At 35.5% G+C, this 25782-nt stretch overlaps 1 protein-coding gene across 13 annotated transcripts in view; it reads left to right on the top strand.

Moving 5' to 3' along the window:
- MKLN1 (muskelin 1) overlaps nucleotides 1-25782 on the top strand; it is a 326298-nt gene that overhangs the window by 234091 nt on the left and 66425 nt on the right. For 12 of the 13 annotated variants that reach the window (XM_025471680.3, XM_025471681.3, XM_035698604.2 and 9 more), the window contains 4 exons: nucleotides 4068-4177; nucleotides 7069-7261; nucleotides 20337-20414; nucleotides 22870-22935. In XM_025471680.3, the coding sequence (XP_025327465.1) occupies nucleotides 4068-4177; nucleotides 7069-7261; nucleotides 20337-20414; nucleotides 22870-22935 (447 nt within the window). Of the gene's footprint in view, nucleotides 1-4067; nucleotides 4178-7065; nucleotides 7262-20336; nucleotides 20415-22869; nucleotides 22936-25782 lie in introns of those variants that run through there. The other variant, XM_025471687.3, reaches the window with a different exon arrangement.

Below are 25782 nucleotides of genomic sequence, written 5' to 3'. Positions count from 1 at the left end.
AGTGTACTGTTAAGAGGAAAATTAATATAATAGTAATAGCTCATAATAAAAGTTAATATTTATTGAGCACTTACTATGTGCCAGTTACTATGCTTAATAAAAGTTAATATTTATTGAGCACTTACTATGTGCCAGTTACTGTGCTTAATGTTTTGTGTACTTACTAATTCTATAGTAGAATAGATACATCCTTTCAGTGTGGTTAGTCTTGAATTTTTAGGTTTCAGAACTTTGAAATTACCAGCATCTTCTAGTAGCTTTTTTAGCCATCTATGTAAGAACATGCTAAGTGACACTGCCAGAGCACACTGAAAATGCCACAAATGCATTTTGTTGTGTTGAGATGTTGACCTCACCTTAATCCGAGATTATCAGGAGTCCGGAGCCTCATACCTGTGTTTGCCATAAAAATATTATCACTTTCTATGCATGTCATTTTGAAAAAGAATGAGAAGCACTGATCCTGATCATAGCTGTGTCTGATTGCCCAATGAGGAAAACTGATGGTTGAATATTAGCATACAAACTCTTAGCTTTAGGATGTGTATTAGGAGCATCTAATCTGTATTTGAGGTGGAAGCAAAGGCATCCTTCATTGCCGATATTCTTTCCTAGGAGCTGTAATTCATTTAGATTTCTGACATATATTGCATAGTATGTCTATTATGCATTATTGAAGTTATTAATGCTACAAAAATCATTTGTAAAATTTGAAGTGGGTGTACATCACTCTGCTTATTCTGTATATATCCCTTCAATCTGTTAAAAATTAACTATACTTTTCATTCATCTTTAAAACATGATGTTCTTGTGAGATGACTTCCTAATTAACCTCCCTCTCAACATTGTTCTTTGAAAGGTTTTAAGAATTATAATTATTATTCTAGAAATATTTCTGTTGGGCTCTTCAGTATATAGATGAAATCTCACTAAAAACACATTTGCTAGAAAGGTTTTTAATAAATGAACATTTTACTGGAACTTGACTAAAATTTAATAGGACTTTTTCCTCCTGACTTATTGCACTTGGACCTGGGACTAGGAACTGAAATTCCTAACTAATGTCTGGCTACTCTTAGAGACTTTGTTTTTTTGGCCTTGGGTTTAAAATCCTTCTTTATTTTGACTCCTACTACTTAATGGTTATTGCTGTGATGTAGTAGGTAAACTTTTTACATGGTACCACTACATAAAGGAATTTACATTTAGAGAGAGAGTAGGGAGGGGCTGAGGGAGAGGGAGAGAAAGAATCTCAGGCAAATTCCCTAGAATGTGGGGGCCCAACAAGGGGCTTGATCCCAAGACTACTAGATCATGACCTGAGCTGAAATCAAGAGTCAGGTGTGGGACGCCTGAGTGGCTCAGTGGTTGGGCGGCTGCCTTTGGCTCAGGTCTTGATCCCAGGATCCGTGATCGAGTCCCACATCAGGCTCCTGCGAAGAGCCTGCTTCTCCCTCTGCCTGTGCTTTGCCTCTCTGTGTTTGTGTCTCTCATGAATAAACAAATAAATCTTTAAAAAAAAAAAAAAAGGTGCTCAACCAACTGAACCACCCAGGTGCTCTAGTTTTCCAAAATTGTGATTTTTCCTTGAAAGCTTGAATTTTATTCTTGGCAACAAATACTATCTGTTGTTTTCTTTGAAATGACAGGTAAATATCTGGCCCGTACCCCAAACTAAATAGTCATAAATGACCTGTCAATTTTTCTTTTAAGGGGAAGTTGTATCCTGTTGGAGGAGGTGGGGGGAGGTACAAATAGGTTTTTTAGCTCATAACTCAACTATACAAGTTGTTTTCCTTGAGGTAAGCATTATGCTTTGGTATGCAGCAAAAGTGCTTTATGTATACTTCCATTGTGTCACACAGAATATTAAAAAGATATGTACCTACTAATAGGGATTTATTAAAATTTGTATTGCATCATCAAGAACATTCTTAAATGAATTGCCCTTTTTTTTAACTGCAAGAATATGATGATGAGGAATACAGTGTAGTCTTTACTATATTAAGAAATACTGATACATTTTCATGTTACTACTTTTCATGGTACTACTGGTGCTGGAAATTTTATTCAGCATTGCCTTTGCACCATGAATGTACATGTCAGTAGACTTTAAAAAGGCGAGGAGGGGCTGATAAAGTCCTAGTCTTAATAGAAAAAATGGTTTTGACCTCATGGGACCTCCTAAAAGGGTTACAAGGATGCCCCAGGAGGCAGTGGATCATATGTTAAAAACCTCAACTCTGTTCTGTCATTTAATGAAGTCAAGTGTTACCTTCATCCTGTGGTAAACTCCTCTGAATCCTTAGGAGATTTTTGGATTCACTCTTCTTCTTCAATAATTTGTCTTCCTTTTCCCTAATATTAAACTTATAATTACTGCATTTTTTAGTATATTTATTTTCTTTTGGATATTCTTGTGTTGTTGATTTTTTTTCTTTTTTTAATCAGCTTGTTCAGTTACATGTAAGGAGAAAAATGGATATGGAATGCCTGGCTGGCTCAGTTGGTGGAGCATGTGACTCTTTTTTTTTTTTTTTTTTTAAATTTTTATTTATTTATGATAGTCACAGAGAGAGAGAGAGAGAGGCAGAGACACAGGCAGAGGGAGAAGCAGGCTCCATGCACCGGGAGCCTGATGTGGGATTCGATCCCGGGTCTCCAGGATCGCGCCCTGGGCCAAAGGCAGGCGCCAAACCACTGCGCCACCCAGGGATCCCTGGAGCATGTGACTCTTGATCTCAGGGTTGTGAGTTTGAGCCCCGCATCAGATGTAGAGATTACTTAAAAAATAAAATCTTAAAAAAAAGAAAAAAATGGAAATATACCATTGAGACTTTCATTTGAGATTACATTAAATTTATAATTAATTTGAGGGGAACTGGCATGTTTACAACATTGAGTTTTCCCATCTAAGAACATACTATGTCCTCTCATTTATTGAATTCTTAAGTATCATTTTTATGTTTTCTTCAATAGATCCCGCATATATTAAAGTTTATTTTGAGATATAGTAAGCTCTTGTGACCATTTTAAAGGGGACTTTTTTCATTAAATTTTCTAGTTGGTTATTACAGATAGAAGGTAAACTGATTTTCATGTTTACCATGCTTACAAACTTAAATTTTTCAGTTGAATCTCTTGAATTTTTTATGAAGATAGCTATATCATCTTGAGGTGAAACTGTTTTTTTTTCTTAATTTGCTTTTCTTTTCACTTGCTGCATTGGTTAAGATCTCCCATATAGTGTTGAATAATAGAGATAACTGGGCTTCTTTGTCTTGTTCCTGTCTTGAGTGGTAATACTTAACGTTTCTCCATTAGGTATGATTTTTGAGGTCTTTGATATTTACAAAAAATTAGGTAAGGTAGTTTTCTTTTGTATTTCTTACATATTAAGAGGGTTTTTTTTCCTAATGAGTAGAAAAGACCTCAAAAATGTCTTTTTTTTTTTATAACTTAAGGTTATCAGACATATTTTCTTATACTTTCTTATTGTGGTGAATTATACTAGTATAGCTTCTATTGAACCATCTTTCTATTCCTGGAATGAACTCTATTTGGTTACAGTGAAAACCTGGTAGAATTTTTTTTTTGCAACTTAAAAAGAAAATCGAATATAGATTTATAGCTGAGATCAGCCTTAAATTCTTTTTTCTTTTGGTTTTGTTTTCAGGGTTATGCCACTTGTTAAGTAATTGAACTTTTGATCTCTTTTTGTGCTCTGATACAGTTTAATTTATATAGTAATTATTTGTTTCTTGTGGGTTTGATAAAATTTGCTAGGGCTGGGTCCTGTTTTTAGAGGGGTAGATAAATGAGTATTTTGAATTTACTTTATAGTGTTTTTATAATTAAACCCCTTGATGGCATGGATCATATTTTCTTCTTTTTTTTTTTTTTTTTTTTACCGTAGTCCCAGCACCTAATAATACAGTGTTAGGCTTGTAGAAAATGTTCTGAAAATTTGTTGAATGAATTTAAATGGGTTTGAAGAGTTACTTTACTTTGCTAAAGTTTTATTTGAACTTTGTTTTTCTTTTTCTTTCTTTCTTTTCTCCACATAGTTCCGCTCTTATCGTGGGGACCCAGCTTTAACTTCAGCATCTGGTATGTTGAACTCAGTGGCATTGATGATCCCGATGTAGTACAGCCCTGTCTGAACTGGTATAGCAAGGTAGGACTGTATTTTAAAATCCTGATTTTAAAACAAAACAAAACAAAACAAAAAATCCTGATTTTCTCCCTATAAAGGGAGAAATGTGTCAAGCTTTTGTCTTCGTTGAGAAGAATTTAAAATACTGAGAAGTGTAATAATTATAATGATTTATCAGTAACATTTATTATTTACATTCTGCCAGCTGCTAAGCAATCTTTATAACTTACTCAACCATTACCACTCTGTGAGAATAGGTATAGTTATTACCCCTATTTTACAGATGATGAAATGGAGCACCAAGAGTGGAGTACCTTGCTCAAGGCCATATAGTTCACAGTGGTAAAGTGCCCAAGCCTTTACAAGTCAGGCAGTCTAACTCCAAAGTTGGCCAGTATACTATTATACCTATCTGGCCCTGAATTTTGTTTTCAACCTGTATTGATAGACATATTTAAACCTAGTTTTTAGTGGGGTAGCTTTGATTCTGTATGCTTTTATAATACATTATTCCTTTGTGTTTGTTGAGTAAAATAGGGATGTTTACTTTTCCTTTAAAGAATTTGAAATGTTTCTGTAAATATTATAATGTTGTCTTTATAGGAAATGTAAAAATTATATTTAGCAATTTCATATATAGGTTATTTTATAAAATAAATGCAGCCTGAGAAAATGTGAGTTTAAAAAATTGAGAAATAGGTCTTTTGGGCAGTCCGGGTGGCTCAGCAGTTTAGCGCCGCCTTCAGCCCAGGGCCTGATCCTGGGGACCTGAGATCAAGTCCCACATCGGGCTCCCTGCATGGAGCCTGCTTCTCCCTCTGCCTGTGTCTCTGCCTCTCTCTCTCTCTCTCTCTCTCTTTCTGTGTCTCTCGTGAATAAATAAATAAAATCTTATAAAAAAAGAAATAGGTCTTTTGGTTTTTTTGCATACATTTTATGCTTTGTTTTTTGTTTTTGATGTATATTTATTTGACTCTCAGCTTTTTTTTTTTTTGATAGGGAGGGGCTCATCTGTCAAGATGATGAAGCTTTAGTCTAATCACTACTTGCTGTTATTTTTATTTGCAAGTATGAGTGAACTGATCTATTCATAGGAGATTGGGAAGCAATCTAAATTCTTTCTAAGGTTTTTTGTATGGAATTTCAGCTCTTTTCTCGTTAGTTTGAGGAACTCTTTATTTTTTGGCATTTTATTCTTATTCAGCTTAAAGTAGATGCTGACTTAGTATTTTCTGTATTTTTCATATATTCTTGGATTTCCTATAATACAGTAAATTCTTTCAAGGTAGAGACAATATTTTAAAACGTTAAAAATCACCTTTACAGTGTTATGCACATAATTGTATATACTTAACATCTTCTAAATGCTGTTGGTTCTTTTAAAAAATAATGATTAAATTTCTCTGATACTTAAATACAATTTTCCCTAGCCTATGATACATGTGTATGTATTTTAGTATACCCACACTAATCTCTTGACATTGTAGGCAGTTGCAGATTTTACCTGTTTACCCCAATATTGTGGAGAGATATATTTGAGAACATAAAATTATTCAGACTCACTCACTTTTCCCTGCATTTATAATGAACTTCTAGAAATTAGATAAAGTCTTCAAGTCTTTGGGTTTGTCTTTTTTTAAAGCATTGAAATTCTGTTGTTTCATAAATTTTCTATTATGTATCTATATGCAACCTGATAGAAAACTTATAATACGGATATGATTCATACTTCTAAAGTCAACATGTTAAAAAGGTATTACTGTTTAATATGATTCCAGATAGTTATGATAAATCTTTGTTTAGAGGCCAAGGGTAAGAAATTAATAAAGTTCCTTTGGATAAAGAATCAATCTTTTGTTATTTGACTAAGGAAAATCTTGGTTAAGTGTAACACTTAAGGAAAAATGTTTTGACATTTTCTTAATTAAAAAAATTAGCCAGTTATAAACTGGTTTATGTTTTAAGTCTTATAAATTTTCCTAAAAGGTAATATTTTCTTGCCTTATTAAATAATAATGCTTACAAGTAATCATATTTTTTTTTTTTAAGTAATCATATTTTTGTTTGGTTCTCATGTATTGCTGCTTTGTCATTAGTTAATTTTGTTAATTTTTATTTAGGAAATTTGTGGAAATTTCATAAAATATTCTTCAAGTTACTGGTATTTTTTTTTTTAAGTTTTTATCTGACCTTGTATTTTTTGGCATTCATCCTAATAGAGAGTTGGTACATTGAACATTCTTCTTTTTGGATACTAGTTCATTGAGGTTTTTACTTTATAGCTATTTAATAGATGAGGTAGCCCAGGCTTAGAAAAAAAATATAAAATTTAAGTAGTCTTTTTCTGATCATTTTGAGTCAAAGAACTTGTTTGTGAATTTTGAAATACATAAAACACTTGATAATATTTGCTTTTCAAGTAATAACTTGAACTAAGAACAAAAGGTATAACATAACTCATATATCTTATTTAATGGTTTCTATGCTTTCAGTACCAACATTGTAATTTGATGAGTAAAAGCCATGGAAGTTATAATCTTTGCAATCTTAAGTGGTCTTTGATAAACATTTTTTCTGCTTTTTTAAAAGTTCAAACTCTAGAATGAAGTTTGGTTTCATCTTTTTATGCCTTTCATCTTCGTGAAATATATACTAATGGGTATATGTACATATATCTGTATATCTTCATCTCTTTTGTTTCTTTCTGCTATATGCTTTGTGACTTTTGGCAAGTTATTACAATTGACTGTGCTTCAGTTTTGCAATTTCAGAGTGGAAATAATAATGATGCTAATGAATAGTATAATGCTTAGCACATAGTAAACGCTCACTTTAGGTTAGTAGTCACTTACTGCCTACTGTAATAACTAAGCAGATCTCTTCTTTTCATGCTTTCTCTTGTGTTCCAGTAGTACCGTGAACAGGAAGCTATTCGCCTTTGCCTAAAACACTTCAGACAACACAACTATACAGAGGCCTTTGAATCGCTACAAAAAAAAACCAAGATTGCCCTGGAACATCCCATGTTAACAGATCTACATGATAAACTGGTGCTGAAGGGTGATTTTGATGCTTGTGAAGAGTTGATTGAAAAAGCTGTAAATGGTATGTTATAAACATGTGAACTTTGTTTATTAGGGTGATTTCAAGTATGTACAAAAACCAGTTTTTTGAAAAGAATATAAGCTTATGCCAATTATTAGTTTACTTTTTTTTCCCATCTTTTTACTCTGTAAAGATTGTTAGCTTGTTGAATTATGTGCTTCTTTTATATAAGATAGGTCCATAATGAGTCTTGAAAAACAAAAAAGGAACATATTTGAATATTTAAACTTCTATATCTAAATCTAAATTGCCGTCTTGGGAAACCATGGAAGCATGCATTTGCATTTATGAATGCTAACATTGACTAGCACTAAGCGGTGTTAGGAAAAGGTTTTTAAATGTTACCTTCCTAGGGTGGTACCTTCCTACCCTCCTAGAGGCCTATTCCTTTATGTATTTTTGTTGATAGAAAATTACCATTTTAATGGCATAATTTGGCATAATTGATAGTTGGATACATCGAAAAATGTTATTAATAGAAGTTATGGTGAACGAGCAGGAGATTTGTATTGGAAATATCTGTATGATATGGATGCTACATAATTGCTGATTTTCTTGGATGGTTTATAATCTTGTTTTGAAAGAAATGTGATTATTAGAACACAATATAATCTCCAAAGATAATTGTTTTGGAGGATGACATCTATTTGAATATTTAAGGTACGGTATGTTTTGTAATTCTTCAGAAATATCTCTGTTGTTATTTTATAGAATGGTATTCTTTTAAAAAATAATCTCTACTGGGATGCCTAGGTGGCTCAGCGGTTGGGCGCCTGCCTTTGACCCAGTTCGTGATCCCAGGATCTGGGATCGAGTCCCGCATCGAACTCCCCAAGAGGACCCTGCTTCTCCCTCTGCCTATGTCTCTTTCTCTCTCTCTCTCTCGAATAAATAAATCTTTTTTAAAAATGTAAAATAATAATAATAAATAATAATCTCTCATTGTGACTTTCACAGTGACAAAGAACAGAATAGGTGCTATAGTATAATAGAAAAAAATATATTGGGATACCTGGCTGGCTCAGTCAGTTAAGCATCCAACTCTTGGTTTCTGCTCAGGTCATGATCTCAGGGTCTGGAATTGAGCCCCTCTTCTGGCTCCCTATTCAGTGGGGAGTTTGCTTAAGATGCTTTTCCTCTCCCTCTGCCCCTCCTCCGGTTACGTATGTGTACACACACTCTCTCAAATAAATAAGTAAATCTTTAAAAAAATTTTTTTTGAGGGCAGCCCCGGGTGGCTCAGCCGTTTAGTACAGCCTTCAGCCCAGGGCCTGATCGAGTCCCACGTCAGGCTCCCTGCATGAAGCCTGCTTCTCCCTCTGCCTGTGTCTCTACCTCTCTGTCTTTCTCTCGGTCTCTCATGAATAAATAAATAAAATCTTTAAAAAAATTTTTTTTGAATAAATATTTGGTCTTTGTTTCCTAAAATTCTTGAAATTTGGTGGAAGGATAAGAGTGTTTTTCATATGCTGAGATGACAAATGACTGGGGTCCCTAGAAAGCTTCAGATTTCCAGAAAGACCAAACGCTGTGTGTAGAGGGCTAGAACCTTCATCTCCCACCCACCTCCATCCCCCTGACGGGAGAGGGATCAGACATTGACTTTAGTCACCAGTGGCCAGTGTTTTAATGTCATGCCTAGGTAGTAGAGACTCAAAAAAAAAAAAGAACAAAGAACAACAACAACAACAAACAAACAACAAAACCCAACCCCAAAAACCCTAACATTGAGGTGAGGTGCCTGAAGAGGGCATAGAAAACACACATACACACTACATTCATATACTGCCCCTCTCTCTCTATCTTACTCTGGTGAATTACCAAATCTGAGGGAGGGTTGTGGGAACCCAGATTTAATAGGTAGTAAATTAGAAGTACATGTGGCCTGGGACTTGCAGTTGGCATCTGAAGTAGAGAATAGTCTTGTGGGACTGAGTCCTTGAATTCATAAGGATCTGATGGTAACTTTAGGTAGATACTGTCAGAATTGAATTGTTGAAACCCAGTTGGTGTCAGAAAATTGGAGAAATAGTTGGTGTGAGAAAAAAACTCACGCATTTGGTATCAGAAGCAATGTGAGTAAAAACAGCTCAGTATAAAACTTGTGGAATGAAATTTGGTGATTTTTGTAATAGAATAATAGACTTTCTCCATCCTTTGCTTTTATGTATTTTGATCTTATCTGTTACTATCCGTTATTATCATGTGCTTATTTATCAAATAGGTTGAATATTTTACAACTGAAAAAAAAAAAAGGAACCAGTACTGCCTTTTTGAGTTTATAAGGTTTTTTTTGTTTTTTTGTTTTAAGATTTTATTTATTCAAGAGAGAGAGAGGCAGAGCGACAGGCAGAGGGAGGAGCAGGCTCCATGCAGGGAGCCCGATGCAGGACTCAATCCTGGGACTCCAGGATTACACCCTGGGCCAAAGGCAGGTGCCAAACCACTGAGCCACCCAGGGATCCCAGTCTATAAGTTTTAAATTAGCTTAAAATGAATTGCTACTGGCTCTATTCCTTTGTAATAACAAACCTGCCTCTCAGCCTTATACATTGTTACTGCTTATTTAATTGGTAATTTGCAAATAAATGATTACTATGTTTGAAATAGAGTAAACTTTGGAGTATAAATAAATAGAGTATATATAATTATTAATCTCTTCCCAAACCATTAAAATGCCACCAATGAACATATAAATGAATATTTGCCTTTTTTTTTTTTTTTATGATAGTCAGAGAGAGAGAGAGAGAGAGAGAGAGGCAGAGACACAGGCAGAGGGAGAAGCAGGCCCCATGCACCGGGAACCCAACGTGGGATTCGATCCTGGGTCTCCAGGATCGCGCCCTGGGCCAAAGGCAGGCGCTAAACTGCTGCGCCACCCAGGGATCCCCATATTTGCCATTTCTAAGAATTAATTCTATATTTTTTAACCTTATATGATGAGGAAGTCACAAGTATTTTCATAGTTTTGTTTCAGATCTTTATCTTAAAGCATGTAATATTTTTTTAGGTAAATAACAAAAACCACTGGCAATTTTACACTATTACTAGGCTAGAAACAGTTATATTTAAAAACTGTGTCTTTATGCATATACTTATTTAAGAAGAACTGTTAAAATCATGTGCAACTTTGATACTGTGGAGACTTAACCTTTCTGGGTCTAGGAAGGGGGCCCAAGTTTTAGGAGAAATTGGTAGTAACTCTGTTCTTGAGACTTAGAGCCAAGTCATATTTCTTGTACTCCTCAACTGGCTTGGAGCAGTGTTTAGTTAATAAACATTCCTTTCAGGGTTGTTCGGTTTGCTGCTGACTTCACTGATGATGATTTGTTGAACAAATAAGGAAGTAAACACTGCAGAGTTTTTTGGTTTCTGCTCCACTAAAAACATAGCAGAGAAGGGCAAGAAGTTCCTGTTTGCTAAGTAGGAAAGCCTAAGGAATCAAAAGCATCTTCTATGAAGCATCTTATGGAAGAAACAAAGATTATGCTTAGTGTATCTTACTTATAGTATATTCTTCAAATATGCATATTTGAGATATTTGAGAGAAAGTGTCTCTAATAGGCTTCCTATTTGTTAGAAACATCCCTACCGGAATACCTGGGTGACTCAGGTAGTTAAGCGTCTGCCTTTGGGCTCAGGTCATGATCCTGGAGACCTGGGATCGAGTCCCACATCCGGCTCCCTGCGAGGAGCCTGCTTCTCCCTCTGCCTGTGTCTCTGCCTTTCTCTCTCTCTTTCTCTCTCTGTGTGTGTCTCTTATGATTAATAAATCATTAAAAAGAAAAAAAGAAAGAAACATCCCTACATTTGTATTTAATTTCATTACAGGTGATTTCTGGGCCAGTTGTTGCTACTTTCTCCCTGATAGTGCCAGGGGGAAAAGGTAGAATCCAGTGATGATGGGCAAAAGTAATCACCCAGGAACAGGAAATATTAAAAGAAAAAAAAAAAAAAACTAACCTCCCTTTGCAGTGTTTATCTTACTTCTTCTTTAAAGTTTGCTTTTGTGAGATGAGGGAGAGGGATAAAGTTTAAAGTTTCAACCGAAGGTCTTTATTTCCTTCCCACTTTTCCCTCCTCTTCTCCCTCTTCTTTCTTTCTCCACTTCTATCATTTCTTTCTCCACTTTATCATAGGATAAAGTCCTAAAGTTTCAACCGAAGGTCTTTATTTCCTTCCCACTTTTCCCTCCTCTTCTCCCTCTTCTTTCTTTCTCCACTTCTATCATTTCTTCATACCCCATGGTTCATCTGGTGGTTGTTAATTCTGTGGTTATTTCCCTCTCTGCATTTTCTTAAGTGAGATATCAAGTCTTATTAAAGTTACCTTTGTGGCAAGGTTTTTAACTACAGATTTAATATTGCTAATAGCTATAGGGCTGTTTATGGCTTGTATATCTTCTCGAGTGAGTTTTGGTAGTTTGCATCTTTCAAGGAATATTCTTATTTCATCTAAAATGGTGAATTTATTGGTATAAAGTTCATATCTTTATGACATCTTTATGTCATCTTATTCTTGAAATTGGTGATGGTTGGTTTCTTTGTTTTGTCCTTCTGTTTCTTTTTCTTCTATTTCACTGATTTCTACCTTTATCATTTCCTTTTCTCTACATAATGCAGCTTTAATTGGTTCTTCTTTTTCTAGTTTCTTAAAAATGAAAGCTGAGGCCTTTAGTTTGAGATCTTTCTTTACTAGTACAAGCATTTGGTGGTAAAGAGTTACCCTCTAAATGTAACCGAGCCAACAGGAATTCACTCCTTGGTAAGTCAGAAACTGCATCAAGTTGAGTTGTTGCACAAAGAAAACTTTTATTTGCAGCAAAGAAGGAATCACAATTCCATCGCTGTGACTCCCCGAGAGGGTTGAATGGGTTCCTTTTGTTTAGGGTTAGGATGAACATTTAGATTGGGAAGCCTTGTCATCATGTGTAGAGGCGGGCATAACGTCAAGCATGTGCCTTAGAGAAACATGCCTACATATACATTGTGTGTTATGTAAATGAGGCTGAGGCACACCAGAGGAGCTTTCAGTAATATAATGAGGTAAAGGTCATTGTTGGTCATTCCAGAGGCCACGCCACAGTCCTTCTGTGCAGGTTGGGGGTTTAGCTCCAAAGGTCTGGGTGGTCTGGGCCTGTGGGAGGTCTTGTCAGGACAGCCTCTCTCCCCTCAGAGATAGTTTCAGATTTCATTGACCTGAGTTAAGAGCTAAACCCGAAAGAAGAGCTTACGGAAAACCTATGACAAGTGTTAGTATAGGCAAGTGGAGTAGTGTCATCTACCTGGTGACTTAAACACTGCTAGCTGTGTGCCGCAAATTTTGCTATGTTGTGTTTCATTTCTGCTCAGTTTAAAATACATATTCATAATGACACTTTTCTCTCCAACCCTATGCTTTGTTTTGTTCTCTGGTGCTTAATCTTTTGGGCAGAATATTTAGTACAAAGGTGAGATGACATCATGATAGTGGATATCCTTATTTAGTTCATGATCTCAAAAGAAATGCTTTCAACATTTCATTGTGAAATATGTTATTTGATCTGGGGTTTTGGAGATCCTGTATCAGATTCCTAGATTGCTAAGAGTTTATAAGTGACTATTGAATTTTACCATTTTTTACTCTTTTGTGATACGATTTTTTTCTCCTAAATTCTATTAGTATGCGAAATCATAGTGATTGGTTTACTAATGTTAAACCTCAGATCTACTTAATTTTCATTTCTCAGATAAACTTACCTTTCTCATATATATATTTTTGCGGGGGGGGGGTCTATTTTAGATTTAGATGGACTAAATTCTTTCAACTATATTTACATTAGTAAGATTGGCCTTGTCCTTTTTCTTTTACCTTTTTCTTCAGGTTTAGTATCATTACGCTGATCTCACATAATGGGTTGAAGAGTTAGCTTTTCTTCCGACAATCTGTGTTTGTTTAAGATTTGAATTCTTTTCTCATATGCTTGCTAGAATTTGTCATGCTATCTGTGCTTAGAAGTTGGTTGGGAGAGGTATTTTTGTATATCAATTCTACTTATTTAAATGTAGGACTAGGGATCCCTGGGTGGCGCAGCGGTTTGGCGCCTGCCTTTGGCCCAGGGTGCGATCCTGGAGACCCAGGATCGAGTCCCACATCAGGCTTCTGGTGCATGGAGCCTGCTTCTCCCTCTGCCTATGTCTCTGCCTCTCTCTCTCTGTGACTATCATAAATAAATAAAAAATTAAAAAAAATAAAAATAAAAATAAATGAAGGACTATTCAGGGTTGTTATTTGGTTGGTTCAGCTTTTAACAAAATACCGTTTTCTAGGAATTTGTCAGATTCACTTAAAATTTCAAACTTGTAGGCGTGAAAATATACCTAATACCCCTTGTTTAATGTTTTCAAGATTCTTGAAATGTCTTTTCGTTCCTTCTATCTCTCATTTATTAATTCTTTTTTTTCCCCACATTGCTCTGTCACCAGATGTTTATTAAGTTTATAGGTCTTTTGAGGAAGCCAATTTCCGGTTTGTTGATTCTTTTTGTTACTTGTAATGTCTTCAACTGATCACTCTAGTTGTATTCCTTGTCTCTTTGGAATTAATTTGCTGTCTTTGTGACTTAATAGGGTGGATGCTTGACATGTTAATTTCCAGATTTATTTTCCCATATATGCATTTAAGGATATATATTCCCCTCTACTCATTTTTTTAGCTGTGCTATGAAGTATTTTCATTTTTGTCCAGTTCAACAATTTATGAAATAATCTAGCTCTTTTGTGAGCCGTAGTTATATGGAAATGTAGTCTTGTTTTTAATTTCCAAATTAAATAAATTTCCAAATTTCAGATTTCTTTTTTTTAATTTGTTGTCATTGCATATTTCTAGCATGAATGCATAATGCTTAGAGTTTATAATTTTTTTTAAAGATATTATTTATTTATTCACGAGAGACACAGAGAGAGAAGCAGAGACATAGGCAGAGGGAGAAGTAGGCTTCCCACCGGAGAGCCAAATGTGGGACTTGATCCCAGGCCCACGACCTGAGGCAAAGGCAGACTCTAAACCACTAAGCCACCCAGATATCCCTAGAGTTCATATTCTATAGGATTCTAGTTCCTTGAAATTTGATGAGACTTACTATATGGTCTGATTTTTAAAATTTTTGTAAACATTCATACTTTGACAGAATATGAATTCTTTATTTGTTGAGGCAGCTTTCTGTATAGGCTCAGTTGGTCCAGTTTGCTAATCATGTTCTATAAATTTTCTTTTCCAGTAGTGATTTTCTGTCAGATTCTCTCAGGTACTAATTAAAATATCTTAACATTTGCCACTGTGATTTTGGAATTGCTTACCTCTATTACTAGTTTGTCCAATTTTGCTTTAAATATTTTGAAGCCAGGGCAGCCCCGGTGGTGCAGTGGTTTAGCGCCCCCTGCAGCCCAGGGTGTGATCCTGGAGACCTTGGATCGAGTCCCACGTCAGGCTCCCTGCATGGAGCCTGCTTCTCCCTCTGCCTGTGTCTCTGCCTCTCTCTCTCTGTCTCTCATGAATAAATAAAATCGTTTAAAAAAATAAAAATACAAATAAATATTTTGAGGCCATGTTTCTAGATATATACACAATTTAAATTCTTTAATTTTGAATTAAATCTTCTGTCATTATGAAATGTGTTATCTCTAGTAGTGTTTTCGCTTGAAGGTATAAATTGTCTTACATTAAGCTTTCATTTGGTATTTGCATATGTATCTTTTTTTACCTTTTATTTTCAACCATTCTTTATCCTTTAAAAAAAAATCTTATAAACTTAGTTCAAAAAAAGTGCCTTCTTTTGATTTGAGCATTTATTTCATTTGCATGGTTGAATTAGTGGTAAATATATAGGTTTAATCTTACCATTTTACTACATACACTTTGTCACATATTTTATTTTATTGTTGGTTGTTGTCTCTTAAAACTTTTTAATCTTTTCATTTTTTTTTCTTTCTGTTTGGAAGCAACATTATTGAGACTATATGATTAGTCTAGAAATTACAGCAAGTATGCATATTTAACAAAATTAATCAGTGCCTTTTCCCTTTTCTGTACTAGGACTTAATGGACTTTTGACTCCCATCTAGTCACCTTCCAACTGATATGCTATCATTGTCCATTATTTTGATACCGTATTTTAATGCCCTATAAAATATTACTATTCTTACTCTATTCAGCTGGTGTTTAGTAATTTTACCCAAATATTTACTAATTTTTTCATTCTACATTAGTATTTGCATCTTTGATCTTATATTTAAGATCATTTTTCTTTTGCCTTAAGCATATATCCTTTAAGATTTCTTCTACTCCTCCTCCTCCTCCTTCTTGAAAGAGAGAGGGTGAGTGCACATGCTGCAAGCAGGGGGCAGAGGGAGAGAATCTTGAGTAGGATCCACATCCATTGTTGGAGCCTGACTGGGGGCGGGGGCTTGATCTCATGACTCTGAGATCAAAATCAAAAGTTGGACCTTAACTGCCTAGGCAGCCTTTTCATCTCTGTTTTGAGAGAAATGAGTTTGATAGAAGTTCAGATATTAGGTTATAGTACTATAATATATGCTCCTTTTTTTCTTTCTTTTTTTTTTAAATCTTAGATGACATTTGAACTTTTTTTTTTCTCTTGGTAAAAACTTCCTAAGTTTCATTTTGTATCGTGTACTTTTTAGGAGAGTATTCACTATTAGACAAGAACAGCTTGTGCCTTCTTAGGACTGTATGAAATGTGTTTATTATAGTCTTAATCATAGGCGAAAAAAATGCGGTGGTATTGGACCTAGAGACTTTAAATAGTTTGAATATTGTTAGCAACTGGATCTTAGCATGCTTTCTCCTAAGTGATATTTTCATTTCTTTTGGATAGTTTTACTTTTATCAGGCTCTTCTGATTTCCTGCTTTAGATGTTTGTCAGAAATAGAAATACTAGCAACTGCCTAACTTCCTCTTAAAACATAGAATTTCTTTTTTTATTTATTTTTTCTTTTTATTTTTATTTTTTTAAATTTTTTATTTATTTATGATAGTCACAGAGAGAGAAAGAGAGAGAGGCAGAGAGAGAAGCAGGCTCCATGCACCGGGAGCCCGATGTGGGATTCGATCCCGGGTCTCCAGGATTGCGCCCTGGGCCAAAGGCAGGCGCCAAACCGCTGCGCCACCCAGGAATCCCTAGATTTTCTTTTTTTAGAAGTAATTTTTATTTTTATTTATTTATTTTTTTTTTATGATAGTCACAGAGAGAGAGATAGAGAGAGGCAGAGACACAGGCAGAGGGAGAAGCAGGCTCCATGCACCAGGAGCCCGACGTGGGATTCGATCCCGGGTCTCCAGGATCCCGCCCTGGGCCAAAGGCAGGCGCCAAACCGCTGCGCCACCCAGGGATCCCTAGAAGTAATTTTTAAACTTAAATAGTTCACAGAAATGTTTAAATGCCTCACTTTTTAATTTGTCTTTGAGATTTTCAAAACAGTGTAATGGGTGTTGTTATGTTTTTGTAGACGAGAATGCAATTATTTCAATAGAGAGCCCACTTTTTTTTTTTTTTTTTTGCTGAATCATATAAAATGTCTACAAGTAGGAATACCAAAACAAAAGGCTTATTATTAGGAAGGTCTTTCAAGAATTAGAAATATAGGGAACATGGTGAAACTTTAGGATTCAGAGGTATTAACTTTTCATTTACTTTTAGATCTTACAAGGGAATTCTTTTAAATTAAAACAAGTTACTGATAGCAGTGTATTTTGAAAAAATCTTTACCCTGCTCTAATCTTGCAGCATTTTTATTGATTGTTTCAAGGGATTTCAAGCTTGTGACTGTTTGATTTCTAGAAATTAAACTTGTCCTGTTAAAATATAAAGTTTCAGGGCATCTGTGTGGCTCAGTTGGTTGAGTGGCTGATTCTTGGTTTCACTTCAGGTCATAATCTCAGGGTCACGAGATCAAGCCCTGCATCACGTTCCACACTCAGCACAGTCTGCTTGAGATTCTCTCTCTCCCTCTTCCCCTCCTCCTGCTCGCGTGCTTTCACTCTCGCTCTCTAAAATAAATAAATAAAATCTTGGGATCCCTGGGTGGCGCAGCAGTTTGGCGCCTGCCTTTGGCCCAGGGCGCGATCCTGGAGACCCGGGATCGAATCCCACGTCGGGCTCCCAGTACATGGAGCCTGCTTCTCTCTCTGCCTATGTCTCTGCCTCTCTCTCTCTCTCTCTCTCTCTCTCTCTCTCTGTGACTATCGTAAATAAATAAAAATTTAAAAAAAGAAAGAAAAGATAAAAAATAAATAAAATCTTAAAAAAAAAGAAAGTTTCTGTAACTTGTAGTATTACTGTAGTATTACTATTTTACCAGAGCTTTAATAAGCATTTGCATTATTACTTTTCTTTTTGAAGATATAAAAGAAGGTTCTTAAAGCATGTTATTTCATTGAAAGTAGCTACTCCATGTAACCTACTCCAGATCAGTCTGGACTATTTATTGATAACCCAGTTTCCCTGGCAAGAGGCAATAATGCATATTAGAATAGATTAAATGAGAGTCATCTTTAATATATCATGTTTCTCAATAAAGTACAAATACATATTTTTTAAAGTTGTTATAATATTTTTTGTTTGGAGTAGTTAGATGATTTAATATTATAACATGAATCCATGTCAAGAAGCTAATAATAGGGTTGGACAGTTGAGAGTGTAGAAGGACTTGAGAAGGATGGAATTTATAGATTTCTAGCTTTTGTCTTGTGTTAAACCATGATTTCTTTCAAAAGAGGAGGTGTTTGTTTTTTGTTTTTTGTTTTTGATAGAACAGCTAGCTTCTCAAGCCATTGCTTATACAGAGTCACTCCAACCAACAGGAATGCTTCTCATAAGTAAGTAACCTGGAGTAGTGGCAAACCAGCATTTCAGAGAAGAAATGAAACATAAAAAGTAAACTTTAGGGCAGCCCTGGTGGCTCAGCGGTTTAGCACCACCTTCAGCCCAGAACCTGATCCTGGAGACCTGGAATCCAGTTCCATGTTGGGCTCCCTGCATGGAGTCTGCTTCTCCCTCTGCCTGTGTCTCTCTCTGCCTCTCTCCAACTCTCTCTGTGTTTCTCATGAATAAATAAAGTCTTTAAAAATATAAATAAATAAATAGTAAACTTGAGCCACAGTAACCAAAGGGTCTTCATTTAAGAAGGAGATAACATTGTTTCCTTTAAATTGTAAATAGGGGATCCCTGGGTGGCTCAGTGGTTTGGCGCCTGCCTTTGGCCCAGGGCGCGATCCTGGGGACTTGATCGCGGGATCGAGTCCTGCGTTGGGCTCCTAGCCTGGAGCCTGCTTCTCCCTCCTCCTATGTCTCTGCCTCTCTCTCTCTCTATGTCTAACATAAATAATAAATAAATAAATAAATGTTAAAATAAAAAATAAAAAAATAAATCGTAAATAATTTTTTCAGCTCTTTTAGTTTTATCCTTTAATGTTGGATTTGTTTTAATATGTAGTAGAATGATCGGGTATGGCAAGCTTTGTTTTCCAAAGTCTTGGGGTTTTTTTCATGTGTTGTTGAATAGGTAAATTTTCTTCTTGCAAGAATTTTTAAGTCCTAAAGGCAAAGGAAAAAAACAACTAGAGGAAAGTGTGGAAGTTTTCAGTTAAAACCATCTGAAAAGACTTGAAACCTTAAGGGTGTGGTTGCAGTTGAGCTTAATAATCACCTAGAAAAGAGAGAAATCAGGGAGATGTCTGTGCATTACACAGTGTTTGACAGGTGAATAGGTCATAGAGAACAGATAGTTTTACTTATAAATTCTTTGGAAAAGTACTTATGTTCAGAGACTTAATGAAGCAAAAGGGAAAATGTTTTTTCAGATTGAGATCGGAGCCAAATAATAGAATCTATAGGAAAGTTGTCTTTATAAGTTATAATCTATGTGGATTCATGTAAGAGAAAACCCTTATTTGAAAAGTAAGAATATATTATTTTATGATATAACAGGAAGTCCAGAGGTAGATTTCATGGTTGGTTGATTCTGTGATCCAGTTTCTTTTCTTATCTCTACATTGTCATCATTATTGAATTGACTTCATTCTCACACCTCTACAAATTAGCTGTAGCAGTTATGTACATTGCATACAGATAAGAAAATTTCCAGAATAAAAGGAGATTTTTATTCTTTGTATGTCTATTTAGAAGCAAAGGAAACATCAGATACATTAGTCAGAATTGGGTTCCACACCATTCTTAAACTAATCTTTGTTGAGGGGCATAGGATTAGGGCTTGATAATTATTTGGGATGAAATGGTTATATATGGGGAGTTCAATTTCCATAACACTATGGCAGCTAGTTTAACAACTCCTCATAAGAAATAGATTATGAATTTATTGATGAAATAAATTCAGAAGTAAATCAGAGTGAAACATGAGTCTCTGCCTACCACTTAAGAGCTGCATGATTAAAAAAAAAAAAAAAAAAAAAGAGCTGCATGATTTTGGTAAATTCCTTAATTTCTCTAAACACACATTTCCCCATCTGTAAAATGGAGATGATAATGCCTAGTTCATAATACTGTTTTGTGAGTTAAATCATATTTAGTGTGTCTTAACTAAGACAGAATGAATTTTAACATTTTGTAACTATTCAATAACTATGTAACTATACTAGTACTAGTACTTTTATCTCTGTGGTTTTGTACTCAAAATTATGTAAAAGTGTAATTTTCACTTTAAACAATTACTTTTGTTTTTTCTGAAGATATAAGGGCCCAGACCAAGGTTGTTGAGGCACTCATTTTCTTCTCTAGCTTTCTTATATTAGTAGTGACAGAAATGGGGAACACATAGTAAATTTAGTATAGTCTGCCACTAAAACAATTTGTTGACATGGTTGTGTCAACTAATACTTTATATTTGAGATAGCAGTGAAAACTGAAGTGACATGTTTTCTGAAAATGTACTATTACTAGCGTATTAGTGACGTATTAGTAATTTCCCTTAATGTCAGCTTTTTGTCTTTTTTGCTATGATAAAAAGTATAAGCTAGTTAAAATATAAATAATTCTTTCTCATTCTTTGATATTTGCAGATGGTTTGTTTAATCAGTACATCAGTCAGCAGGAATATAAGCCACGATGGAGTCAGATCATTCCAAAAAGCACCAAAGGTAAGCCTTTTCTAGGTTGTGAGTGCTTTTGCTTTAATGTGTCAGTTTCATTTTTCCCCCAAGGTAACCCAGATTTTACAGTTCTTAGGGAAACGCAAGTGTTTAAGAAAAGACCGTTTCCTTAACTAGATGGCAGAATTAGTTTACTATATTAAACTTTTCTTTCAAACCTTTTTGTTTTACCACTACAAACAGAAGGCTGGGTAGTTTTTGCACAGAATACCATCATAAGCTACTTTTATAGAGGTACTATAAAATTACAGGCTTAGTGTTGTAATGCCATATATGTTCCTGATAAACCTTCAGTTCTGCAGAATTGCTCACTAAAGTGTGAACAGAGCTTATGAGAAGAGTAGAAATGGGGCATAACATTCTAAATCTATGGAACTTTTTAAGCAGATACTAATGGAACTAGTGTAGTAACTCTAATAAAAATAAATACTAGTACAGTTAACTCTATAGGCATTTATATTGAGCATCACAGTGAGTTTGGAGCCTTAAACTCTGGGACTCAAGCTTCCTGCTTTGCATTGTAGTCCTTAGAGGGTATTTATCAAAACTTAAAATCTGATCCAGAGCATAGTCTTCTTCATTAATTCATTGTTTTTCATAGAGGGGAAAGTATTTGTCACTTCTTTATCTTGACTCACTGCTTTGCCAGATGGTGAGTATAGTGGAAAGTGTAGCAACAGTCCAGTTACTTGCATTAAAGGAAAGTAGTTCAGTGGCAGACTGTCGGCTTTTTTCTGACAATCTTTATAAATTGCTAAGCACTTCTCTCTCTTTTTTTTTAAGATTTTATTCATGAGAGACACAGAGAGAGATAGATAGAGAGGGAGGCAGAGACACAGGCAGAGGGAGAAGCAGGCTCCATGCAGGGAGCCCAACGTGGGACACGATCCCAGGACTCCAGGATCATGCCCTGGGCCAAAGTCAGGCCCTAAACCACTGAGCCACCCAAGGATCCCCAACACTTCTCTTTAATTGGGAGAAAGCTCTCCCCTGATAGTGTTAAATGTTAATACACTAGAGAAAATTGCTTATGAACCTCCATAATTTCTGTTTTGTCAGTCATTTTTGAGGTCATTTTTGTCAGAAAAACACATGCTGTAGCAGATTGTAATTGTGTATTTGAAAACTAATGGGTTAAATATATAAAATGCAAACATATTGACAATAAATTTATTTTATTGTCTTAGTCTATTCTTGAAAGTGGCAGTACTGACCAGGGGGAAGAAGGAAGAAAAAGATAAAACTTCAGTGATAATGAGCTGCAAAATATTAACCTAACTATTGGAAAGGAGAAAGAATTTGTGGAGAACTTCTGAATGAATAGCCTCTAAATACAGTAGTAAAGTTAGTAATGGAATGAATACTTCAGGTTTGCATGTTATTTTCTCCATATAAGAACTGACATTTCAGTCTTTTTCATAGTACCGCAGCGGAATTAGTAAAAACTTAGATGATCTCTATTTTATACAGGAAAAAGCTGAGATAGAGAAAGTTGGTAGCTAGAAGTAATATATTTCAAGTAATAGGAGAATTATAAAGAAAACCTTTGGTTTTCTGGTTTATATCAAGACAGACATTAGAATCCTGCAACCTGTTGAACCATTGAAATGAAGGTATATCTTTGTTTATATAAGATTTGGTATAAAGTAAGATTCAGTAAAGTTGAACAATAGTTCTACAGAAGTTTTGAAGTTTCTGTGATTATATTTCAAACCACCTGCTTAACAGTAAGCTCCATGTTGGAAATAGGAATCAAAGGGAAGTAAGTCTTACACTTCTCAGTCAGTACTCAAAATGGTTTGTAAGTTATGTGGTAATATAAATTAGTAGAAAACTTGATAACATGTTGGTTTTTAATAGCTTAGTTGTATGACCTTTAAAACTGCTCATTATATTAATTAGGGATTCCTGAAATAGAGACCTGAGATCTAATTCTGTAACTGCTTACCACCTTCACTTTGTCACTCCAGTATTTTATTTATTTATTCATGAGAGAGAGAGGCAGAGACACAGGCAGAGGGAGAAGCAGGCTCCATGCAGGGAGCCTGACGCAGGACTCAATCCCGGGTCTCCAGGATCACGCCCTGGGCTGATGGCAGATGCCCAACTGCTGAGCCACCCAGGCGTCCCTATCACTCCAGTATTTTATAGAATTTTTTGTCTTATGTTTTTTGTACTATCCTGCATCCTTGCTGTTTTATGGCACTGGTCATAAATACATTGAAAATAGTTTCTGTTGCATTAATATAGCCTGAAAGCATTGGAAAAAAGAGCAAGGTCATTATAAACATAGTTACATTTATTTCTTTTGAGTCTTTTTACTTGTTTTTAATATTGAAAGAGTAAATGTGTGTTAATTTTACTACTCATTGCAGACTTACAAATGCAGTTACTCTCTATTTCCAGTTATTCTTTTTAAAGAGAATACTTGTCTCTTCTTTAGGTGATGGAGAAGATAACCGACCAGGAATGAGAGGGGGCCATCAGATGGTTATTGATGTTCAAACAGGTGAGGAAAGCAAATTTGCAATGGAAAGCAAATTATTTTAAAAATTATACATTTAAAAAAAAAATTATACATTTTAAAATAAAAGAAGCACAAAAGTACTTCTTCCCTTCATTGCAGAAGTTAAATGTTACCAGCCATAATAACCAAGTAGCAGAGAAAATAGACATTAGCCACAGGTTTAATATATATATTTTTTCCACAGGTTTAATATAAACAGAGTTAGTGACACATGAGGGAAGGGAGGCTGCTGCATAGATCAAATTAGTAATCTAAAAGTAATGTGCAGCCCCTTCTAGCTAGCGCTCTCTCTCTCTCTCTCTCTCTCTCTCTCTCTGTGTGTGTGTGTGTGTGTGTTGAGGTGGGGGAGTTATATGTTTGATTTTTGTTGTAAACCGTGGAGTATTTCTGGAGTTTCAGTGCACTTTTGTTTTAATGCCGTATTTTGGGAATTACTGCAGAACGTTAAGATACCTTTTTTTTTTTTTTTTACGATTTTATTTATTTATTCATGAAAGACCCAGAGGAGAGAGAGAGGCAGAGACACAGGCAGAGGGAGAAGCAGGCTCCATGCAGGGAGCCTGATGTGGGACTCGATCCCAGGTCTCCAGGATCATGCCCTGGGCCAAAGGAAGGTGCTAAACCATTGAGCCACCCAGGGGTTTCTTTTTTTTTTTTTTTTTTTCCTTTCACCCAGGGGTTTCATTTTTATCTTGAGTATAAATTACTGTTTCTTAAAACTTTTTTTCCGTCTCATTTGTTTTTCTCTAGCTGACTATATTAAACTAAGAATTAAGTTAACCTCCTTCATTATCCTGTTAACTCTTCTCTTACCCCTTCTTTTTGGTGCATAAATTTTGTTTAAGGTTGGGCCTATGCCATCTGAATGTACGGTGTGTGCATTCTATATTGTTTCAAAGTGGAAACATGGATTTAATTATGAAAATAGTGTGCCATCTTGTGGAGGATTATTTAGTCAGCACAGTCTGATTCACCCTTAAGAATCAGAGTAGAAGGATAGATCTTGCAATTGGACTTCTTCTTTGTGCAGAATGGTGTAAAGATACTGATGTGTTAATATTTCTACTTTATTTCTAATATATATGTGTATATTGGTATGCAGATAGTAAGCAGCTGTAGAGTTAGTTTGGTTGAATTTTAGTTTTGTGACCTCAGATATGACTGATTGATTGATGATTGATTCATTTAATCTCGTAATAAAGTTGGTTTGACGTTTTGAACATAGGCTATTATTGGTCACTTTACTTCCAATCCCACTTTCTTGCTGGCTTCTCCTTCTTGGTCGAGTCCTATGGTGCTGCACATTCAGAGCTTCCCTTGTTACATCTCTGCTTGGAATCTTCTCAAGCTACTCCATGGTCTGTGGAATTGAGTTCAAAACCTTAATATTGTCATTTAACCCCTTCCACGATCTGGCCACTACCTGTCCTTTTAACCTCATCTCAACCTGGTACTTTTTGTGTTCTTTTAAATTGAACAGTGCATTTACTCATCACACGGTTTTAACCACTTTGCTTGTATTATATAATTTAATTCTCATAGTTGCTTTATGAGCTAGGTGCTGTGGTATGCCATTTGGACGTGAGGATACCAGTTAAGGACCCCAATGGTTGTTACACAGCTGTGGTGGTAGAGCTGTAGTTCTGTCTGAGATCTACCTTAGAGTCCTGTGTTTCAAAACATTTCTAAAAAAACAAAAAGCAAAACAACAACAACAACAAAACATTTCTCATGTGTTTTTCTGCCTCTGTTCCTTTGTTATACTTTTTACCCTGCTTGAAAAGTTCTCCTCTCTTTCTCCCATTCTACCAACAGAGCCACTGCTGCTTCCACTGCCTCCTCCTCCTCCTTCTTCCTCTTCTTATTTTTTTAGATTTATTTATTGAGAGAGAGAGAAGACAAAAAGAGGATGGATGTGAGCGGGGGCAAGGGGCAGAGGGAGAGGGAGATAATCTCAAGCAGACTCCACACTCAGCATGGAGCCCTAAATGGGACTCAGTCTCATGACCTCTGAGATCATGACCTCAGCAGAAATCAAGAGTCTGATGTGTAACTGCATGTGCACCCAGGTGCCCCCAGAGCCACCTTCTGATGCATAGGTCAGAGTCCCTTCAGGTATATTCTCTTCTCTCTTTTGAACTCAGGTGTTGCTTTTTACCTTTCTGTTGGCATTTAGTCCACTCTACAATATAGTGATTTATGTACTTATGTTATATTCTTGACTGGATTGTAAGCTTCTTGAGGATAGGAACTATCTTCTTTCTTTTTATTCTGTAAAATACCTTGTCAGTCCAGACTAGCGCTGATGGACTGAACATTCCTCTGAGTGCCAGGAGAAATGAAGTTGCAATAGCCTGTACTCCTTTAAGAAAAAAACATAGAGCAAGGGCTGCTGCTTGAGGAGGACTGTACTGCCCGGGATGTACGTGAATTGTTACATAACCGATAAGCGTGAGAATGGACCCTGTTGCAAATAGTGTTTTCTTTTTTCTGTTTTCTTAATTCTTATTACAGTTCTCTCCAATTATTTCTGTAATCTTTAAAAATTTTGATATCCTTTATGCATAAAATAATACTTCAGCCTCTGTTTATTTCTAGATAATATTTCGTCTCTGAATGATAGCTTAAATGATTAGATGACTTAATTAAAATTTTGTCATGCATTTTATTCAGGTATGTCAAAAGGTCCTGTTTCCATCCGATTCATTCAATTTTACTATTAAACTTCAACTGGGACTACAAAGCATTCACAGACAAGAATGACATCTTGGATTAATTCCATTGGGATGCTTGCTCTCTGCCAGATTTTATTTTGCACAGCTATCAATG

The sequence above is a fragment of the Canis lupus genome, chromosome 14, assembly GCF_003254725.2.
Source record: "Canis lupus dingo isolate Sandy chromosome 14, ASM325472v2, whole genome shotgun sequence".
Lineage (NCBI taxonomy): Eukaryota > Metazoa > Chordata > Mammalia > Carnivora > Canidae > Canis > Canis lupus.
Note: the sequence above shows the minus strand (reverse complement) of the source record. Positions and strands in the feature narration are given on the sequence as shown.